Source organism: Hippichthys cyanospilos, chromosome 3, assembly GCF_059441005.1.
Source record: "Hippichthys cyanospilos isolate Australia breed blue-spotted pipefish chromosome 3, RoL_Hcya_1.0, whole genome shotgun sequence".
In the NCBI taxonomy this organism is placed as follows: Eukaryota; Metazoa; Chordata; class Actinopteri; order Syngnathiformes; family Syngnathidae; genus Hippichthys; species Hippichthys cyanospilos.
In genome coordinates, this window is record NC_142371.1 from 5589507 (window position 1) to 5612788 (window position 23282).

The 23282-nt window shown below is 39.3% G+C and overlaps 2 protein-coding genes across 13 annotated transcripts in view; both read left to right on the forward strand.

Annotated features, from left to right (window-relative positions):
- Nucleotides 1-21550, forward strand: part of LOC148425598 (protein MTSS 1-like) — a 36405-nt gene extending 14855 nt beyond the window's left edge. The window contains exons 4-17 of one of the 11 annotated variants that reach the window (XM_088410445.1): nucleotides 7836-7920; nucleotides 8901-8992; nucleotides 9193-9267; nucleotides 9735-9746; nucleotides 11771-11928; nucleotides 12343-12450; nucleotides 12557-12654; nucleotides 14725-14989; nucleotides 15612-15734; nucleotides 16894-17124; nucleotides 17248-17463; nucleotides 17580-17739; nucleotides 17822-18079; nucleotides 19279-21550. In XM_088410445.1, the coding sequence (XP_088266571.1) occupies nucleotides 7836-7920; nucleotides 8901-8992; nucleotides 9193-9267; nucleotides 9735-9746; nucleotides 11771-11928; nucleotides 12343-12450; nucleotides 12557-12654; nucleotides 14725-14989; nucleotides 15612-15734; nucleotides 16894-17124; nucleotides 17248-17463; nucleotides 17580-17739; nucleotides 17822-18079; nucleotides 19279-19793 (2396 nt within the window). In that variant the 3' untranslated portion in view covers nucleotides 19794-21550. The remainder of the gene's footprint in view (nucleotides 1-7835; nucleotides 7921-8900; nucleotides 8993-9192; nucleotides 9268-9734; nucleotides 9747-11770; nucleotides 11929-12342; nucleotides 12451-12556; nucleotides 12655-14724; nucleotides 14990-15611; nucleotides 15735-16893; nucleotides 17125-17247; nucleotides 17464-17579; nucleotides 17740-17821; nucleotides 18080-19278) is intronic. The other 10 variants (XM_088410446.1, XM_088410447.1, XM_088410454.1 and 7 more) reach the window with 10 other exon arrangements.
- An 830-nt stretch (nucleotides 21551-22380) lies between these two features.
- Nucleotides 22381-23282, forward strand: part of LOC148425599 (transmembrane protein 65-like) — a 29887-nt gene continuing 28985 nt past the window's right edge. The window contains exons 1-3 of one of the 2 annotated variants that reach the window (XM_088411929.1): nucleotides 22381-22485; nucleotides 22591-22619; nucleotides 22816-23169. In XM_088411929.1, the coding sequence (XP_088268055.1) occupies nucleotides 22860-23169 (310 nt within the window). In that variant the 5' untranslated portion in view covers nucleotides 22381-22485; nucleotides 22591-22619; nucleotides 22816-22859. The remainder of the gene's footprint in view (nucleotides 22486-22590; nucleotides 22620-22815; nucleotides 23170-23282) is intronic. The other variant, XM_088411930.1, reaches the window with a different exon arrangement.

The following is a 23282-nucleotide window of genomic DNA, read 5'->3' on the forward strand; positions in this document are numbered from 1 at the left end:
TTAAACATGAACCTGGTCAGACCAGTGAGTCATGTCAGAAAAGCAGTCACAGGGCCCCCTTTTTTCTAAATTTAGGTTTTCTTTTCTTTAACAAGTAAAGCTTAACATTTGTACTGAAGACCACAGTCTCCTTAGACCTTCGGCTGCCGGCCAACAATCCAACTTCTGTTCCCTACTACAAAGTAGGCTCTTACATTCTCACACTTGGTTTCATAGATATGGTGCTGTTACCTTACAGGACCTTGACTAAAACCCAAATAAAACAAGAGCATTCGTCTGGTCATCGCTGTGTGACGTCTACAGTTCCATACAATGAAACACTTCATGTTTTCGATGGCTCTTCTCACTTCATCAGGCACATTCTGTCTTTTATTTTCTTGCCTATACAGTGTTTTGTGCTTTTTATTGGCATTACTATCTACATGAATGCTTGTGAATCCAGGTGTTCATCAGCTGGTCTGTAAAGCAATCCTAAACTGTTATTTGCTTCACAAATTTGAACTGCAAGCTATTTATACTTATTAGAATATTTACCTGAAAAAAAGTGAGCACTTTAAATATTTCTCCTTTAAACCGGTGTTCAAACACTAAGCAAGAATAATATTCAGAGCCAAGGTATGTCATTTTGTTTTATATAAATTAGTCATCTGAAACACTGCAAAGAAGGACCTGATCAACCTTATTTGAGCTGGCCACTTTGTGTTAAACAAAATAGTATTCACATAAAAATCAAGCCTTTTTTTTTTCCATTGTCTTCTTTTAATTCGTATCTAAAAATTGACGTTTTTTGCCAGCCACTTATTATTGTAGACACTTTTTGTAACAGTAAAATATTTTCGTATTGATTTACTGTCAATTTTTACATTGTACGAAATCACGGTACGCAAATTGAGATGACTATAAATCGGCAAATATGCTAACAGCCAGAAAGTGTACAGCCAACTCCTGTGCGACCAACTGAAAAAGTTGGTAATACCAGTGCTACTAATGCAAAAGTTAGTTTAGAGCCCTGTTTCATGATGATGTGTAACTTACAAATTTAAGTCAATGGGTGAATCCGTGCAACCAAAAAGTGATGGTGTATAACAGATAAACTTAAGTCAATGGGTGAATTTGTGCTGACAATAAATGCACAAAGCAGTGTGCTTTTTTTTTTTTTTTTTTTACTGAAGCATATGGGAAAATGTCCTTTAGTGAGTTGCCTTTTCCTGATTGTTCTTTGTTGAGCCAGAGACACTTCATGAAGCTCTCTGAATGAATGATGTGCTTCTGTAAAGACTGTGTGTATGTGGGCGGGCGGATGAATCTGGGCTGACGCCGGGTCGGATAATGTCACCTCACTTGCTCATTGACAATATCAATGGCTTGTACACACACAAAGTCACACATGGTGGGTGTAATCTGTTGGCCACTATTTCAAACAAAGTGATGATGTGTTGTTCATCAAAACTGTGCACTCTCTTTTGTTATCTACTTTTACTTATTGCCAATATATGACTGACTAGATGAATACCCGGTTTCCTTTTTAGTACGATTAGGAGGGAAAGACTATTACTTATTCTACCTACGATTAAACTCTATTGCAATAACTTCTGGCTATATTTTCTGACTATCTGACTTGTAGTCGTAGGACACGATGCAGGAAGTGCTTACTGTGATCAGAACAGCATCATATCGCAGCTTTTGCGTTGTGGACGTCTCATGCCTTGATTGTTTCTAGAGCAGGAATACAAGTGGATGGTGTCCCTGGTGGAAACTAACATGTTTCTGTTCTTAATATGTTATCATGGGTGGTTTCCTTAGGGATAGATGTAGAAAAAAAATATTTTACAATGTTGTTTGTGCCACCAGGTTCTTTCCCATGTAGCATGCAGTACTTTGCTTTGAACATTTTAGTACTGCCTTTAACCATTCATTGCACCACCCAGTTATTTTCTGACTTGATTAATATGGGCACCATTTTAGCATCACACAGCATACAGTGACCCATCACAGACATGTTGTACACTAAGCCTTTGCAGAACCTTTGAAAATGAATGGACAAGAATGTACTGTAATTACACTTTGACATGACTAGTGTACTACTAACCATAACATATTTTGGATTGTGGGACACACACACACACGCGCACACACACACACACACACACACACACAAACCTTCTACAATACACTCTTGCTATCATAATTGGCTGCCATCCATTGCTTCTGTTGATAAGAAACATTAAAATTGGCTGAAACAGGTCATAGGGATTGAGGCGTTCAGTGAAATTGCCATTTATCAGCTATCTGTTCTTGTTTGTCTGTACTCTCAAGACCTCGTTAGCGCTAAAGCTGAAAAACCACACATAGGTGGAAAACTGAAATAACTCTTTGCTGTCAGTTTTACTCCCCCACATACAACATATCTTAAACTCACTGGAGAATCTTTTTCAGAATTTTATTTTTGCAGATTTTCTATTACTTGTTTGACTGCTTTACTTTGGGATAAATGAGTAGAAGTTACTTTTCTTAAATATGAAACGGGGTATGCTACAGTCTACTCAATGAAATTTAATTTTATTTCAATAACTGTACTTTTCATTCAACTCCTTTGCTTCATCCTAATACCCCCCTCCCTTCCTTTCCTCTTCTATCAACAGCTGTTGATAGATGTGTCGGAACACTTTTTTTTGCATGTCATCACCCATCGCTTTTTAGCAGGTGCATGTGTATTTGCTTGCCCACAGCAGTACTTGAGCGGGTTTCCACTCAGGCTAGACATTCTGACTATGGAGTGTGTAGAATGCCAGACTAAGACTTCGAAGGAAGATTGCTGTCTTGCTGTCTGTCATCTAATCTATTAAGGGAGTGGCACCTTTGTCCTCTACTACTCAAGACAACTGATAGAGCAAGGCTATTCTAAAACACCATAATCTCAGTGAAAGGCTTGTACCACTGATTTACTGGTCCTCCAGTCACATAATTGTCTCATTAACTGCCAAGCTCTTTCCGTCTTTTTGAGCTGTACATCTATCGATAGCACAACAAATATGCCAATGGATCTTGATAGAAAGTCCATTATCCATCCATAATCAGGAGCCACTTATCCTCACTAGGGTCACAAGCTTGCTGTTACCTATCCCAGTAGTCTTTGGGCAGTAGGCACGGGACACCCTGGACTGGTTGCCAGCCAATCACAGTTGATGGAAAATCTTTCAGAATAAATAATTTTTATGTGGCATACTATCAAGGCCATTTAATATAAACAAGTACCGACATTGTGCAAATAAAAAAAGTACATTTGGATGTTTTTGGGTTTTTTTCTCTTATGTTCACTGTGCAATTGGATTTAAAAAAAGAGCTTTTCAAAGGGACCATACTTGTACATGTTGGGAACTGTGAACTTGTGAATAGATTTGTCTGTCATACTGACAGACTGATAACACAGGCACATAAATCACTGAATGAAACACGAGCCATTAACAGTGCTATGTGGGTGGCTCAATCTGGACATGCCAACAGCTCCAAAAGAAAAGTGTGCACAGCATTGATATCCAAACTACGCTCTGGGGGCCATTTGTGGCCCGCCTAAGTCTAAACTTAACTTTTGACCCTGACCTATGTTATTAAAAGGAAGATAAAAAGCTATATAAGTTATAAGTTTTGGAGTTGGGATTGTACGGCAAAATCGTCGTATGGCGGACAGTAGAAACGAATGGTAATTAACTAATGCGTTTAAAACTGCAGGTAAAAACATCAAAATTGTATATACATATTAATAATTTATAACAAAATAGAAAAGTAAATGCTACTTATGTATAATATGCTTGTATATAATTAAATAACATCATATACAGTATAATGCTACTTATGTATAATATGCATGTATATAATTAAATAACATCATACATAAAAAATATTTAAAGGAAAATTTTATTTTATTTACCTTTGGAGTGACGTGACTTGAGCTATTTACGGCCATATTCCCTAGCGAGGATAGCCCAGCCTATGACAGGATTTGTCTAGATTTTTGGCGTTGATTTTTTTAACCAACACTCCATCCTTGTCCTCAACCATGAACAATTTGTCTTTTACCATTGGAGTGTACTGGTTATTGAAAATATTGTTTCACAAAGACTGTTCTTATTCCCATATTAATTTGTTTAACTGTATTACTTTGTAATAATTGCTGCTATGCGGGGAAAAAGTTGATATTCCCAGAGTTTTAAATCTTGGGCTCAAGAAGCACCAGTTACTCCTGTCATCAATTGTTTAACAGTGCTTTTTTAAATTTTACATTGTATGATTAACGTTGTTTTACAAAATAATTCTATATAAAGTACACAATCAAACATTGAATTATGCTGTCTAGTCACATACCAAGGAACAATAAGATTGTGCTAGACGTGGACAGGCAGTGTCTTTCAGAGACCAAGACAAATAATGCAAACTGCAAACCGATGTTTTGGGGGTATTTTTTGTTTTTTTGTTTTTAACATAAAAATGCAATCACAGCCAACTTACATTTTTTTTTTAACCTTTTCAATGTATTACTATTTTGCAGAGTTTGAGAATGAGGCTTATCATATTTAATACTCCCCCCACCCCACTGGTTAAAAATTAGGCAGGTCTAATTACAAGACTGCAAAAAAGCTACAATGTGACATGGTATTCCATGTCACATTGTAGCTTTTTCTGCTGACAGCCATCTACACATACATACTCATAGCTGTTTGACGGCCTTGTCTGCCAGTGAGGTGCTTGGACTTGTTTTCATGTTTGTGTGTGCGTGTGTGTGTTGATGTGCGTGAGGCAGCGTGTGGGGCACACAACTGGAATTTTTTCTATTTTTGTCAGAGGACAAGATGCTAGACAGAGTAGATGATGTGTGTTTACAGTAGATTTATCCTGGGAGAACCACAACAATTTTCCAACAATAACGTGGAAGCATTCAGGTTTAGCCACTAGCATGCTTTTACAACAGCAGAGAATGCATGACTGTGAACTTTCTGCCAGGATTAATGAGCATATTGTTGTACTAGTGAAAAAGAAACGAAAGTTGATGTTGGCTTGAAGTTAGTTTTCGAATAATAAAGAACACCTCTAATCATATGAGCCCAGCTGCGTTTTATGGGAAACTAGAAGTATACAGTATAGGAGCCCGTTGAACAAAAACTGACATGTCATAACTATAATGAGATTAAACTTTTTCTGGCCTTGCTTTTTACACAGAGCCAAACAAAACAGCATTGTGCAACACGGCATCCCGCTATCAGATAATTTGATGTGTGACATGTCAGTGGCAGACTCTAGTGTGCCATATATAATACTCTTCAGACAGCAACACAAAGGGAGAAGTGTCGGCCTGGCCTTAAGTTACAACCCCCTTTGACATTACATCATTCCCTTGCGTATTTTATATTCCATACTGCCTTTGTCACTGCTCTGGTTCTACCTTTGGGCCCCTCCCCCATGCCACCACTCAACCCACGAAATCTAAGCACCTTTTACACATAACAGCCACCCAGAAAAAATTGTAATAATGCTGACAACCAAGCCACATTGACTTAGCGATACAATCTTGCCGTGGGACACGTATGTTCGTTGAAGGGAAACATCGGAAACAGGATGGATTGTGGCTCTTGAGGACTGGACTCGGCCACCTCTGCCATAGTGGGTCATCAGTAGACATTTTTGTGGCAGTGCCCATCATGTTCGTCTGCATGGGTCCTTTCAGATGAGACCACCACTCAATGGAACCTTGTTCAGATTAGACTGATTGCACACATTCCCTTTGCCAACCCTTGACAGAGGCAGTCTTGTTAGGTGTAAGGCATATTGTTGCGAGCTGACTGTGGTCTTTACATATGCTTCATATCAAATCCAGATGTTTGGGTGTGGTAGTAAAAAAACATTATCAGCTGAAACCAAACTCTTCCCCAGGCAATGCAGACTAAGACTGCTGTATTACTGTGCAATCAGGAGATTTTGCCTTTGCTAACACTTTCTTAGGACTTATGGCCTCCCTGTGGTACTGCAACATCTGTTAGCCCCTCCCCCAAGAATAACATGCCGATGGATGGATGGACAAGTGAAGCAAGAAATAATTATCATAGTATCATTCACCAGCTCAGTGGTTCTCTACCTTTTTTCAAAGATGTAACCCTCCACGAAATATATTTGCAGCTAAGTATTACCTAACCAGAACAAATGATGTGTGAATTAAAAAAAAAACTGAGTGCTATGCCACTGAATTATTAAACTTTGAAACTATATTTTTAACTGTAGCTGTAAGTGTAATTCATTCCACAACTCCAGAAAATAGAACACTTTACATTACAACAGAATTCCTCTACAACAAAATCATATTTGCAGCCAGTAATTTTTCACACCAGGTGACTTTGTCTCGGACGTAAACTTAAAAAATGTGTTGTCCAATCTACAATCTGACTGAAGTTAAAAACAAAACCATCCAACATTGAAAAAAATAAACACATTGCCAAATCTACAAAAAACATTCATTTTCATACCTATATCTATTTCTTTCATAATGTCTCATCCATCTTTCATCTTTATTACTTTTATCCTATCTTCAAGTGTTTCGTTTGGTTCAAGCTTGACCTGTTCGCTAGCTCCATGTGTCAAATGACCAAGCTCAGATTTCCCGCAAGGCGTATCTTCAGAAATTTCGTTATGATGAGAAAACATGGCAGACAAACTATTGCTTATGGAAGTTCACCGGTACAAACACCTTTATGATTCGTCTAAAAAGGAATACTGTGATCTAAATACTGTAAACAACTCCTGGCGAGCACCATGTTGGGGCAAGATGGGGCGTCTGCCTCAAAATGCTCGGAAGAATTTAGATTGTTTGACTCTACTAGGATTCTCTACCTCTAAAATATACTTGAATATCCATATTCATATGTGTGAAAGTACCAGAAGTGCTTATCAGCAAAATCTTTCCTTTACACAAACAAAACAGTAATCATCCATTGAAACACAACAATCATTTACCAATATAGACATTATCTTCTTAACATTATTTGAAACAAAAAACATCCCGTTGAATCAGCCTTAAAGGCAACACTTTTATATTAATTTCTTCATATCGGCCGGTCAGATTAAAAAAAAGGGGTGATACCAATATATGTCAAATTTCCAAATATCGGCCCTGATAATCAGGGGGGCTGATAATCGGTCGATCTCTATTAATGATGTCTTGTGTTCACCAAGCAAACATTATCAGACTGAGTTGTAGTAGAGTTGTTGTTAAAAGTCTGCTGCACATACTGTCCTTACAAGCCCACTCAGTTGGAATGATTTACACTTTACGAGAGCACAGTCCCACACATCTATGCATAAGAACCTGTTGACCCCACCTTTTCCCCCCATGTAGACACAAAGTCGTGTAAACAAATATACAGACACAAAGACACGTAGGAACAATCCCACACAGAAACTTGAGTCACCATGAGCAGTCACACAAAATTTTCTATCACTGAAGTCCTTGTGTGGATATTCAGCCTGAGGCCCTCCAGTCAAAGACATCTAGTGAGCCTTCAGGAAAGAAATTGACAGAAGTCTTCAGAGATGTCACAATATAAATGATATTGCAGTAATAAATTATTTAGAAGTTATCATCATGGTCTTAACTTGTGTTAAAAAAAAAGAGTCCTTCCTACCTCTATTTCTGTCATATTGTCAGTCACAGTCATATTTGTCACGTGGAAACTGTGTGAGGTCCTGACCTATAACATGATATTTTGTCTGTACAGTGTCTAAGCACTTGAACTCAACATAGATTGACTGAACGCAATTATGCCTGTGTTTGGTCTATTATTGTCTTTCAGGAGGCACCAGAGACATTGGATCTGCTTTAACCAGGATGTGCATGAGACATCGCAGCATTGAAGCTAAATTCAAACAGTTCTCCATGTAAGGAATTGAATTTGTGTGTCAATGTGTGTGGCACCTATCTTTGCTCCAGTACCACACTACTGACATTTATTTACATGCCAGTACTGTTTTGTTCAGTGCTTGAGTGGAATGTCTGGGTTTGCATGTGCAATGAAGCCTCCCACCATGAAGTGTGCCGTAACTCAACACATTTGGTGTTTTTTGACCCTCATGCTGCACATTCAATAAGCACATGTGATGCCACTCCACACACCAAATGTTGATGTCATGTAATTTTATGTGTGGGAATGCCCCCCTGTAGTGTTTCACTGGGCAAGAGACGATGTAGCTAACATGAAGCTATCTAAAATGTTATAACATAGACCCTAACACATGGATACCACATAGCTGTCTCCATTTCACACACACACTCATTACACACAGGCATTACCCAGACAAGAGGCTCTAATTTCAGATGGCATTTCAGCACATTCCTCTTACATCTCCATAGCAGGACCCCATAAGTGGGTGGGGGCTCCACCCTCCTACTCACTGACAGACAGACAGATAGACAGAGAAATGTCTGCAAGAGAAGAGTGCAGTCTAAATTTAGTTGTATGCGCTAAGCCTGCAGCTGCCGAACACTCGCAGCTTCTTAAACGCAGTCACAAATGCACACATGTCCCTAGAAGACTCCTTTAGGTAATGATTGACAGATATGACTGCACAAGCTTCTAACATCCTACTGTGACCACAGTTGGACAGAAACACTGCTGCCTGGTCTCCTGGCTGTTAATGACTGACAAAATAGACAAGACCTTTTAGTTGCAATATCCTGTTGTCTGGAATAAACTGCACTGAACCCTATAAAGAGATGTAACATTCAAATAAAACATGAAAGCATTGACATAGTTTCAATGATATACACATAGAATGTTGATAATTGGTAGACGTGAATTCACTAACAATGAACAAATCAAAAGCAAGTGACTTATTTTTCATTTTAATGTTTTTGACAGGACATTCATGGATGCTCTGATCAACCCCTTACAAGAACAGATGGAGGAGTGGAAAAGAGGTGTCTACACTTTGGATAAGGACCATGCCAGAGGTAGAATAGTCATAGGTCATATATATTGGGATTTGTGATAGTTTATGGGAAACTATAGTCCTAACATTTTTTAACTGTGTAAAGAATAGTCACTGTCATTGCTTTGGGCAGAGATTCTATTCAAGATTCTATCCAAATCTGCTATCCAGGTACAATTACACATTTCCTTCACAGACTTCTGTTATGTGTGTCTAAACTAGAATACAAGAGAGCTCGGCAGGAGATCAAGAAAAAGTCATCAGACACACTGAAACTTCAGAAGAAAGCAAAGAAAGGTGAAAACACACTTATCTTTGATTTAGGTTTAATATTTTATGAATAAATACATGACATAGTAAGACCACTGTGATGTGTGCCAAAGCACTTTGTCTTGAATGATGACGTGCAAATCTCGTATAGCTAAACATTGCCTTACTTGGTAGCTTGCATAGGGCAGTTTTCTTTCCCCTCTCTTAGGTTTTCTTGGCTCCGGGTTTACAAACGTGTGTACCCACATAAAAGATGTGATACAAAAAGCAATTGGATGCATTTCCTTTTACTTTATTTTGGAGTTTATAGCATTACATTAGTTGAAGCATACAACTTGTGAAGTGGATTTGGGAATTTATCCTTGTACACAACAAGTTATACCACTGACTGACCACAATGCAAAGACTATCAAATGGAAGGTCTCTTTCTTTCAGTTAACTTTTTCTCTCCTTGTTCTAATGTTGTTCTGTTAACCGTCCTTCTCTACCTGGAGCCGATACATTGGGTAAGTATGTCAATCAATGTCAATAGGTAGATGTTTCTAATGCTTTGCTGACCATTGGTTCCATTGCAAAGAAGCTATCAAAATGGCAGATACAAAATATTACTTGGTTATAGCCCCTTTAATTAAAATTATTTTGGTCGGTGTGGGTAAATTGATGGTAATCTACTGGTTTAAGAGCCATATCCAAGATAACTGAGACCCAGGATATTAACTTTACTGTGTCTTCCTTTGGTTCCTTTCCTTAGTTTTTTCATGAATTCTCATTCAATATGAGTGGTTTCACAGCATGTAGAATTAGCAGAAAAGAGAAGATTTATAGGTCAGAATCCACTCATCATCCAGGGGAGGTTATCATGGTCAACACGTCAAGATGTATATTAAATTTCGTATTTCCAGTCATTTGCAATACAATAGATGATTCAACAACATCACACCAAGCAATAATACAATGATGATAGTTGACTGTAACAGCTGTTGGTTTTTATCTCAACACTTAACTGTATAGTTGGTTCACATGGCTCTAACAAACAGCCTGTTACTGTGGCTTAATGTAATCACTGGTCATGCGGAACCTGGAGAGGTTAATCACGTGTGAGTGCATGTCAAATAACATGTACATACACAGGCCATATGCCAGTCTAATTCCCACTATTTTTGTTAGCTGTGTCATTCACAATTCTGGTTCAAAGTTAAAACAACTTGACCAGAAATGAATGTAAAAAGTTATCAGCCAATGTGTTGTGTGATGTTAAGTTTTTGAAGGGTATCGTGTTTGATAACCAAACCTACACAAACTCATTAACCGCCTACCCAGTTAAAATGGGAATGGAACTTTGATAAACCGTATTTAACCCTCAATGGTAGTGAATGAGTTAAGTGATACAGATAGACTTAAACTTTCTTAATTGTGACTGAGGTGATACAAATGAGCATGTGCATTAATCTGTCTGCATACTATTGCTTTGTCTCCCTTTCACTTCACTGATAGCTCTATAGCTCTAGCTTTTTTTGTGCATGATGTATTACATTAATCCCTCACGGAAAATGACCATAAGATAGCTGTGGGTGAAAAAAAAACCATTTAACTTTCATAGGATTCAACTAAAATATGGACAATAAGCCTGAACAATCAGTGTCCTGATGTTTTTCAAAAGAAATCAAGCCATATATGCAAAAAAAGACTTAATGAACACCTGACCATTCAGACAGTGGACATAAGTAGTTTGAAGCATGTGAAGCATGTTAATATCTATTTAAACTCTCTATAAGACATATTCACAGTGAAGGGTATGATGAGCAATTAGAATTATTAGCAAAATCCAATATTTATATGTAGTCATTCACATTACAAAAGCAAATGTGACTTGTGATGTGAATGGAATGCATTTATAAATTGACACCCCTGCTCACAAAATAGTGTCATGTGGCACCGTTTTTATGGAAGTAAATATGGTCTTGTGTATATAGGCTTATCTCATTTCTCTATTTTCAACTTGGTTGCTTTTCGCTCCTCTGATTACATTCTGGCACCTCTCACCAGACATTCTATTGAGGTTGACAGATCCAAGAAGATTGACTGAGATTTGGGGTGACAGGGGATAGAAATGCCTTGGAGAACTCAAACGATCCCTCCTCGATTTCTTCATTTCATGAAGATGTCACAAAAGATGATGTCACGTCCCTCATGCGTCACAAATGAACCGTGTAGATGACTGAATTACTATTATCACACTAAAATTCACTTTATGCTTTGTTTCAAGATGGATTTAATTTGTCAAATATACAATGAAATCTTGTCAAGTCAAAACACTTGTCTAAACTCAGTATTCTGATTAATATTACGTTAGTGGAATGAGAATTAAGGAAGATTTATCCACCCCTTTTCAGCCAACCAAAGGGGCTGATATTTTATACTGTGCTGCCTTGCTGCTGTGGAGTCATTATTGTAAAGGCTTTGTCATTGTCTTTTTATTCTTCTGTCCATATACATGTTCATCTTTTTATGTGCATCTTTCATGTGGCAGGTCGTGGCGATATCCTGCCCCAATTGGATTGCGCAATGCAGGATGTCAATGACAAATACATTCTTCTGGAAGAAATTGAGAAGGAAGCACTGAGGAAAGCACTAATAGAGGAGAGACAAAGATTCTGCGCTTTTGTGGCCATGCTGCGGCCTGTAGTGGTATGTAATATGTTGTAGTAATAACATGGGTTGTTCTGCAGCATCTCTCGCTCGATAGTCAAAAAAGATGTAGTCATGCTTTTAATACATATCGCTGGCATCAGTCTAAATTCTCATAAGTTACAATTTTATAAATTCAGTATTTTTAAAAAATCGATATTACTAGTCAGTCAAAGTGTGGCTATTATTATTGACCAATTGAACGTGTTGAAAACGGCATGCTCCCTTTAATTATTTAATGTTCATGGTTGAACACACATGCCGTTTTCGGGGTCTCCTAAACAGCCAGGCTGGCTATTTTGGAGGTACAAGGATTTCGCCAAATGCCAGCAATTTATACATTTGCATAAAATGTCAGCATTCATCCTTAATATGATGGCTCTCACTTTGTGCCACTATGAATGATTTTTACAGGATGAAGAGATTTCAATGTTGGGAGAGGTCACCCATCTGCAGGCCATCTCTGATGACCTCAAATCACTGACCTCTGATCCTCAGAAACTCCCACCATCCAGTGAACAAGTAATACACCAGTATTTCTTGTTTTTTTTGTTTTTTTTTGTAATGATCAGTTTTAAATGGTACACCATATGTACTGTAGAAGTATAATAACCTTGTTTGTTCTTAGGTGATCTTGGATCTAAAAGGTTCAGACTATAGTTGGTCATACCAAACTCCACCCTCTTCCCCAAGTACCACTACATCCAGGAAGTCCAGCATGTGCAGGTAAAAACACAATATACACACAACTTAAAAGGGAGCAAGACATACAGTAAATCTCACTTTCATTAGGTCTATATTTATTTGGCAATGCTATGAGTTAACACAATAACACCAACAATCTTTTGTAGTTTTGTCTAAAGCAATAGTTCTTGACCTTTTTGGAGGTACTCAATCCCACCAGTTACACACGCATATTCACCGAACCCTACTTGAGTGAAAAATAAAATATAATTTTTAGTTGGTATGGATTAAATTAAGAAACAAAATAACCCTAAAGCACATGCTGAGCACTCTACATTTCCTGCATCACTGATTGTCCAAGCGATCTAATGTTAAGCCAGTGATGGTCAAGCAGGGTGTGTCACAAATTGACAAGCTGAGTTGGGTGTGTCTTGACTTCCACAGCAAAGGCTCCCCCAAACCCCTGAGACAAACTCACTGAACCCTGAGGGTTCAATAGAACCCTAGTTAAAGACCAGCGATCTAAAACAATTTACAGTTGTGCCCTCTAGTGGTGCATATTTCAAGTAATTTACAGTATGTTATCCAATGTTCACAGTGCTTTAACCCCTTTCCAAAGACCCTACAGTGCATTTTTGATGGTACATTTTTGTAATCAAATTGCAGTTCAGGGCAGTTGTTATTCAGATCATTAATTCAGTTTGCCTTGCCATGCATTGGTAGGTGCGATCCTATTTTTACTTGTTTGCTTTGCATGTGCCATTTTAACATACGTGTAATCTCAGTAGTCTCAATGAACCAGTACATTGTCTGCAACAAGCTGAAGTCTTTTTTGTTTGTTTTCTTTTTCACGTGCATGGCTTGCACACTTCGTTTGAAAGTACGCCGATTCTCTTGTCCAGACTTTTACCACAACCACCACAAATAATGCATGTATGAATTCGATGATCTTGACTTTGCTTCGTATGTGTGGTAGCGTGTACATCCCCTGTCCTTTCTTGAAGTGCTTCAGGGTGGGAAAGCTGGAAATTTTAAAGCAAACACCACAGCCTTGTGGATGGTGGTGTTGCTCTAATTTTTCATATATTTGTAAAAAGTATCTATCACACTTTAAATATAAAATTAACTTGCTCGGTGTATTCACAAATTGTAATATTAATGAGTGTGTGTGCGTACATGCGTGCACGCGTGTGCGCAAGTATATGTGTGTTTGGCTCATCTAACAGGCTAATTAGAAGAAACATTCTGCATTCTCTAATTAATAAATTAGATCAAAATAATTTAATCAAGAATACTGTGTTGATGACATTACACATGTTTGGAGCTTGTGCCACGTGAGCGAATGTTGATCACTTGGCCTAATGCTACACCACATGTGAGCAAAAAATAACAAATGATTAATATTCTCTTACCGTGTTGTTGCTATGACTGTAGTTCTCGGCTTGCAAAAATGCTCCTCACTGTGAAAAAAAAAATATAAAATATAGTTAGGCTCTTGCTGTAATGTAGGATTGAATGGATTAATTCGTTGTTGTTGAGCATATATGGGCCATGTGAATGGATAGTTTTAAACAGGCCAAGTCGATCCCCCCCCCCAAAAAAAAAAAAAATTGCTGTCATAAAAAGTGTTGTTCAATTCCAAATAATGCTGTCTTAATGGTTCCATGTGAGATGCAGATGCGTATGTGAGGAAATACATTTGTTTTATTTCTTATCTCATAATGATTTTTAGATTACAAATGCAAATGTTCTACAGCAAAAATGAAAGAATTCTCTTCAGTGTTCCCACACTTTTGGGTAAGGTTTGGTGTATACACAATATGAGTCTGACAAAGATATCACTTTTATAACTTTCTTTAGGCTATATTTGCTGGTTGTTCTGCTGTTTTGACTCAGGTGATTTCAATCACTGCAAGCTTTATCATGATGGGCCATGTTAATGATTTCCTACCCTGTTTCCTCCACACACCCTAATTCCCTACCTTCACCATTTCCTCCTTTTTTTTCTGGACTCTCTATGCAAATTCCATCCTTCACCTTTTTTTTTTTTTTTTTTGTATTTGGTTTTCTGCTCCTGCAAACATCCCTTCATTTCTTTCTATTCTGTCACAGTAGTCTGAACAGTGTTAACAGTAGTGACTCCAGGGGATCAAGTGGCTCTCACTCTCATTCTCCTTCCTCCTCTTCTTCCTCCTCTTCCTCACACCACCACTTCCACCACCATCAACCTCGCCAACGGTATCGCAGCTCCACGCTGTCCCAGCAGGCCCCGGCTCGACTTTCCAGTATCTCCTCCCACGACTCTGGCTTTATATCTTCATCGCATGACCAGTGCACATCTTCCAAGTCATCATCACCAATGCCGGCGAAAAGTAAGGTGAGAAGATGCTGCAGGCTTCACACTTTTAATCACATCGGTAACATGTACAGTATGTGAAACTCAAATAAAACTGTGCTGTTTTATTTACAACCGTAGTGGGGGACCTAGACATTAATTCTATACTTAACGAGCCAGTGGAACAATAATTTTTATGTGACTTGTACCGCACAGGAAATTAATGTGCTTCCATTGTATCCCAGGGCTAAGCAGGTCACTCCCGTTGTACTATTAAACAGTCCAGCGCTGTGACAAACTGTGCTTTGGAGAGGCACAAGCATCCTGAGTTAATATCTTTACCAAATGTTCATCTTAAACTGTGACACACAGTAGGCTAGGAGTACTGAGTGCTTATACTGTATCCCTAGTCACAGGTCTTGTGATTGAAATCCAATACCCCAAAACAGAATACAGTCTGTGAAAACGTGGCTGGTCTCTGCGATCACATGCCTGCACATCTTGACTAACTGCTGAGAATTAGTAAAAACTATCCCTGTGCTGTCTAACTTACTGCTTTCTCACTGGCTGTATGTCTATGCCACTCTGTCCATCTTTTTGTGTTTGTCCTCTGTGACATTCCCCCCCCCCCCACGCTTGCTGCTGTAATGCTTGCTGCCCCCAGCCAAGTGACAGTTCCAGCTCCTCTGACGTATCAGAGTATGGGCATCTTCACAGTGACTTGAGCAGGGACTCCCCTTCTCTAGAAGCAGCTGCCCCTGCTGCATCTCTGAATACGATTGACAAGGTGATTGACAAATACTCATCAATTGTCTGTTAGTAACTCTTACACAAAGAGCAAATAACCTGCATCCCTGCATTGTACTAAACCTCATACTTGGCTGGACAATGTGGATGTTTTCTTCTCAACTGACAATAAAGTTCTAGCGAGTTAAAGGAAAGGTCAGCAATAAGGGATCCAAATCCAATATCATCTCCTTTTCTTTGTTTCTTGAGTTAAACCATTAATTTAGTTTACCTGTTCTTCATTATGTTGTGCCATTTTAGCTGATATGGAAGAGGAGAAAAACACCGGGTTCCCAAAAAAAAAAAAAAAAAAAATTGTATTGGAAAAAATGTGAGGGAGTGCAGTTTTACTCTTCTTCTATGTCACTTTTGTACCATTTTAGTGTACTGGGTGGGTGAATACTAACTTGACATTTAAAAGTGATAGTAGAAATACCTTTTTATTGAAGCAAATCATACATGTTCTTCATTACTTGGAGAAATAGAAGTAAAACAATGGATGAAGATAAGAAAAAAAAGTAAGCAGCAATCGTAGGTCACTCCAGAACTGTCATTTGATTGGCTCGTCTCATATTCAAAAGTTTTGAAACACCTTCAAATTCAGACGGCCTCAAGCACATTAAGAAGTGAATAAATTTAAGATACTTACTTTTTAAAAATGCACAGCTATGATATTAAAGTGTCATTTCGATCATAAAGCATTATCCACATCATGTAGCTGGCTGAGCAAAAATAATACCAAGATGTATAAAGTCGCGTCTGAACAAATGGTGCATATGTTGAAGAATTTAAAAAGATTTTTTTCTTATGAACGTTTTTTTTTTTCTACCAACTAAGACCATGAATATTTTTTTACAATGTCAATAACTAAAATATTAATATATAATTTACATGAATTCTTAATGTTTTTAAACTTGTGACTGTTCCTTTGTAAGCCAATTAGAAATCGTCATCAGTGCTGTCTGTTTAAAAGTGATGACTTTGAGTGATAGTAAAAGATCTTAGTTTTCAAAACCAAGTTATGTTTCACCCACACTGTTGTTCTCGCAGATAATGTGCTGTTAGTGGTCTTTTACTTTTTACCATTTTTTCATTTAAGTCATTCATCCCATTGTTTGTTTCTTTGTCTCTTTATGTTATAAACCATCAAAATATTCAAGCAGCTTTCCAATGGATTTGACCACTACAGCCCAGCCAACTCCCCTATCAATGGCGGGAGTTTGGGTTCAGGCTCCAGCACAGCCTTTCCCTTCCTCCCTCCATCATCCTCTTCCTCCTCCTGTCCAACACGATCATGGTCACGTCCCGCCTCAGCACTACTGCCAGACTTCCCTCACAACTGCTCTATGGGCTCACCCATGATGCCTTCCTCTCGTGTTCCCAGCTGGAAGGTTTGTCTTGAAGATTTTCCGGGGTCTGCTCAACATGCCATGCTTGTGTTCTTAAAAAGATGAAGTTAAATAACTGTCCAGTATAACACTACAAACATCTGTGTTTTTTGTGTTTCTTTTCAGGACTGGGCAAAGCCAGGGCCATACGACCAGCCCATGGTCAATACATTGAGGAAAAAGAAAGACAAGGGGCCTCCAGTTGCATTGGACAGTAACGGAGTTGCAGGCAGGGAAAACAGCGCTCCGCAAAGCCTTTCGACCGCTACTCCGGCTCTAGTTGAGATGCACACACCTCTAAAAGAGCCAGTGGAAGAAAGGGAGAGGACGGCTCCAGTCAAGGTTACTTTTTCACATCTCCCTGTCTTCTCTTTTCACCATAATTCTTCTTGAGCACATTTTACAATTTTATATACATGCACTTGGACTCACTGCTACTTCTTTATCCATGGCTTCAGCAAGATGAGCTTGAAGCCCATGATGAGCTGGCTCTAGCCTTATCAAGAGGTCTAGAACTGGAAACCCAAAGGTCGAAGCGGGATTCAGTCCAGTGCTCTAGTGGATACAACACTCAGACCAATACACCCTGCTGCTCTGAGGACACTATACCCTCACAAGGTAACAAAGCAATCAATCAACACCAATATTTAAGTTTGGTTTTGACAGTACGCTAACCTCTCCCTTGTGTCATCCCCTGCAGTGTCAGATTTTGACTATTTTTCAATGGCTGAGGAACAGGATCCCGAGCAACAGCAGCCCGACTTTGACAAGTCATCCACCATCCCCAGAAACAGTGACATTGGCCAGTCGTATCGACGCATGTTTCAGACCAAGCGGCCCGCCTCCACAGCTGGCCTGCCCAGCACACATGTTCCTGTGCAAGAGATCTACCCCAATGGAGCCTGTCCCTCAACACCCACCCACGCATATACATCTTCTGATGCTTATTCAACAACAGGTAGGTCCACATCATGCATATTCTGTCGCATATCACATAAGTACGCTCACGAGTTTAATAAGTTCTGTGACCAAGCTTATAACTCAGTTTACTTGTGTATCAAATCCCTTTTCCCCATTGAAAGAAATTTCAGTGAATCCAGTGCAACACCCATACAATGTTACGAAGAAAAATAAAGTGCACAACATTGTATAAAAATAACACTAAAATAGAAAATAATCTAATTTGATAATGTAAATATGTAATGTATTTATTATTTGTGTTGTGTATGTGTCTTTAAAGGGGCATGTCCTAAAAGGTAACATAAGGAATGCCCAAAGGATCACCTTGCAAGTGTTTTCCACAAGTTGGACTCACTTTGTTATTTGGTGGTTCCCAACCTTTATTCTCTGATGTGCCCTTTGTGAAACATGTTTCAAGCCAAGTAACTCCGAACCCGTCTAAAGCATATTTGGATGGGAAGAATAAGCCATAAAACTGAGTACTTTGCATACCGTCAGTGTCTTGAGTTCTCAAACTTTGGAACGACATTTGTAGTAGTATTGCAAGGTAGATTTTATTCAGCAGATACTGGAACATCAGCTGTTTTTTTTTTTTTTTTCTCCTCTGGCAGGTCTGTTGGATATTGTGGCACAAATGACAGAGTGCATTCATATCAGACTTCACAAAAACATACCAATATAGGGCAAATGATGCAATGAAGGTTCTATGATGCCCTCATTTGTGAGCAAGTAGAGTCACAGTCACTGATTCACCAGCTGTCTCAAATTGGGGTGCGAGTACATGAAGGCATTCTAGGCAGTACGTGAAATTTTGATTTTAGTAGAAGCGAGTGTAATTTACCTGCATCACGATTTGAGAACAGCTGTGGTAATGTAATAACTGATAGTGAATCAGCGACTGTGGCTCTTCTTGGCCACATGCAAGGGGATCACAGAACCTTCATTGCACCATTTACCTTTTACTTCAGTCAACCAAGTAATAGCGTCTAACTTGAAAAAACACATCTATTTTCACAGTAGTTCTACAATGTTTTGATCTTTTTTCGTAGGCAAGAGTCGGTTGTATTACTATTGCTATGGTATAATGCTACGGTATATACCTTCTTATCAAAAAATGTATATCATAACTGTGTGTCTTAAGACATTGCTTTTTTTTGTACCAAATATCGCATACCTCTTGTGTTTCTATCCCTGCAGGTTGCTCAAATCAAGGCTTTTATTCTGGATACCATAATATGTCTGGTTGCTATTCCACGGGCCACGGTCCAGTCATTGTCACCCCAGGTGTTGCCACAATCCGCCGCACTCCTTCCTCCAAACCATCCGCCCGCCGCTCAGGCTCAATTGTAGGCACAGGTCCCATTCCTATTCGCACACCAGTCGTCCCAGTGAAAACTCCAACAGTTCCCGATGTGTCAGGAATAGTAAATGGCAGCCGGAGTAGAGAGGAGATCGGAAGAAATCCGGATTGCCCCGCATTTCCACAAGGCGACAATGCCGGAGCACCTGTGCTGTCTTGGAGTGGTCAGGCTTCGGGTAATCCTCCCACTATCCCTCTGCCCAACCAACTGGCCCAGCAGCACCCTTACAGCGTGCCAGGAGAAATCGAAATGGGAGAGGAAGCAGATGGCAACATGTTGTCGGCCATCCGCAATGGAGTCAAGCTCAAGAGGACCCTCACCAATGACCGCTCAGCACCTCGGATCGCGTGATCATAAGGCGAAAGCATTTGAGAGAAAAACGAAAGAGTTTGTGACATCAAGATCCCTTCAACAAGCGAATTTCATCCGCTCGTTCTGTTGATGTGCTGTACATACAGTAATATACCATAATGCAAACCACAATTTCACGATTGAGTGAATTGATGGGTTAATTTCCGAGGTAAGCAAGATGTGTGTAATCATACCCAGGTTGTGAACACGGCGAAACAATGCAAGTGATGGAGGGCAATAGCAGGTAGAGTCTTGTGCAAGGATTTATGGGTTGTGGTGATTGTCATTCTGCTGTGTTCAGGTCACTGTAAACTAAAAGGACATTTAAATAGCTGCAAACCAATGTGACGTGGTCCAACCTGTCCTCCGCCCTCTGTACTTATGCCTCCTTCACAGCACCACTGTGGACTCGCCTGAGGTGGCCATCAAGATTCACAACAAAGCAAAAATCAATGCTTTGATCATTTTACAGTTACTGCTTTTTCATTTAAATTCACAAGTATTCCCATGACCTTGCTAAATTGTTGAGCTATGTTGCCAAAAAGCGTGTTGCTGCTTTTCACACTTAACTCGTCATGCTCCGACACAGTGCCTAACATTTTCAGCATCATCTTTAACAACACAGATGTGTAGCAAACAACACAGTGTTGTCTAGCATTTTACACCATGTTGTGTACATAGATCTATTTTATTTGTAGCATTTATGAGCAGTTATTAGCTCTGCATCAATCTACAGAGTTTTTCGCACATACTGTAGGCCTTAGTAATAAAAATGTTAGGGTTATAGGTTTATATATATATAAAAAAAAAAATGACCGGTGGGTTAACACTTTTAAGTTGTTTTTTTGTTTTGTTTTGGTTTTTTTTAAGTCTTTAGTTAGGTTTGGTTGAGAACATTGTAAGAAAGTGTTTCTTTCACAACTTGTCACTCGGATGTGAGTGGTAAGAGAGAAACACATTCAATGCAAAGTTGGTGTTATTTAAGAAATACTGTAGTTCTTTTTTTTTTTTTACATCATGTTAGTATGTTGCTGCAACATGAGGCTAGTGTCACGCTTTATGTGTAAATGTTAATCAGCTTTGCAAGAATTTTAAGTTATTTTCTATTTTTACATATCCTATCTATATCTTCATAACATCTTTATATCTTCATAACATTGGTGTTAATTGATGTTAATTTCTTGCTTTTTTCTGGCCTTCATGCTGTATACATTGGGTTGACAATTTCACACCTACATTTACTGTTTACGTCTCATTTTTTAAAAATGATTTATTAGAAAGTAAAAAAAAAACTACAGTTCAATCAGCTGGGCTGGAGGTCTCTGCATAAGCACATCAATAATAGCTTTGTAATGAAAACACCAGTGTTATTATTAATGCCGTAGACATATAGTACATTTAGTGCAGTTTTCCTGAAAGTGTTTAGCCTAACATGTTTCATGTATGTTTTTGTGTAAACCAAAAATACCCTCAGCCGTCCACATGTATATAATATGTATTATTCATGTTCATATTTAAAAGATTAGTAGATCAGTTATTATATATTACAAGTGAGCTCTGTGTTTCCAGTGATCTAAGAAGTTTATGCTGTATAATCTAAGGCATAGAAAGTCAAGTTACTTTAGTTGTTTTGGTTATTCATTTTACACACACTACGTTCGACATACACAGTTCAACAGGCAATTTGTGCCCAAAAGTACATTATTTTGTGCAATGACATTGTGAGGAATATAATAAAGAAACATCAAAAAGACAAATGGTTTTTGACCATGAATTATTAATGCTACATTTTAACGTTGTTTTAGTTAGCGTTGTCTTTAACTCCGTCAGCATTTATTCCCTCTTTCAAATTAAGCAAATTGTTAACGGCCAGGATATCCTCAATTGACTAGGATGGTTGGTTTTTCATGGTTGTGTCCTAAACACGCACGTTGAAGATTTAACCGCCAGGGGTCAGTATTGCTTGTGTTTCACGACCACGTGCGTGATTTAGATCATGATTTTATGCGTTTTTATATCAGTCTGAAATCACTCATCTGATCGATAATCGTGTATTAAAACAAACTGAAGACCGAGTAAACAAATTGATGTATAACGGAAGGCTTTGTTTTCATGTAAACTATTCTCTGAGATGGAAAGTGGCACTCGTTGCATAGCTCTCCGCTGAGTCATTTTTTTCTTGAGGTGTGGAATTCTGCCGCTTTGTGAGACTGCATGGGTACGTCGCGTGCGTTAAAAAAAATGGAGGAACATGATCACGCCCAAGTCGCCGAACAACGTAACGTTGATTGTCCTCCAACGTGATCCATGGTAATAAACGACGTGGTCCCTATCCGCCAATAAAAGTTACTTGGTTTAGTGAGGTTGTGATTTTAACGTTCTTGAAGTAAAAAAAAAAAATAACAATAAAAACAAACCGTAATTCTTATAACTTTAACAACACAGTCAATATCGACGTCTCCCAGTACAGTATAGTAGTTAACTCAAGCGTTCCTGAACGTGCTTGCGTCAAACGATGACGTAACTCATACGTAAAAGAACGCTGCTCTCCTATTGGTCACGTATGTGGATGCTTCCAGCCGCTCCAGCCCTCTCCCATCCGCTTCACAACGTCCTGTCAACGGAAGGTTACCACAACTGGCTCTACGCCTGCTAATAAAGTAGCTGACTTCCATATTATCCTTCAAAAACGGTATGTTTTGAACGTTTTTCGCGCACCCGCATCGAGTTACCGCGTGGCTAGTAGAAAGAAGAGACATATGCGTATTGTTATTTTTCCGTTTTATTCGGGAGCTAGTTGGACGGGACAGCCGAGCATCGACTGAGGTGAGACAAGTTGCACTTCAATGTGGTCATTAAGGCTTCATTTTCGACCCCTGTCTGTCCCAGTGGGTCCGTATTCATTTTTGTTGTCATTGCCACGCCTGTATTCAGCCCTCGAATGACCCGACTTGTGATTTCATGTGACCGTTGCTGCGAGGAGTTGTTCATGTTCTAACGGGATTTTTCCATGACCCGCCAGTTTCCCGAGCCATACCCGCTGCCACGGTCGTCCTCCCCCCCGAGATGCTACCCCGTCTGCGGGGAGTCCTGCGGCCCGTCCTCTCCCTGAGAGGCGGTGGTGGGCCGCTCCAAGCCGGGCTCTTGAACCACCAAGCCGAACCCTTGGTATCTAGCCCGGGTGCGTCGGCCACAGAGCTTCCGGTCTCCTCGGTAGGTCAGAGGCGTCACCTCGGCACGCACCCTCTGAAAGAGCCGGTGGAGCCCCTCAACTCGCCCCGTGGAGCCAAGGAGTTTATTTATAGTCTCCATCCGTCTGAGCGTACCTGCTTGCTGCGGGAACTGCACAGGTTCGAGTCCATCGCCATCGCTCAAGGTGAGTGACTGCGTGCGACATTATGTCTGCTGGAATGTAAATAACCCTTTTTCCGATGATGTCAGCTCTATTTACAACAGGGTGAAACTGCCGGAAGCCTTTAGAGTATTTAT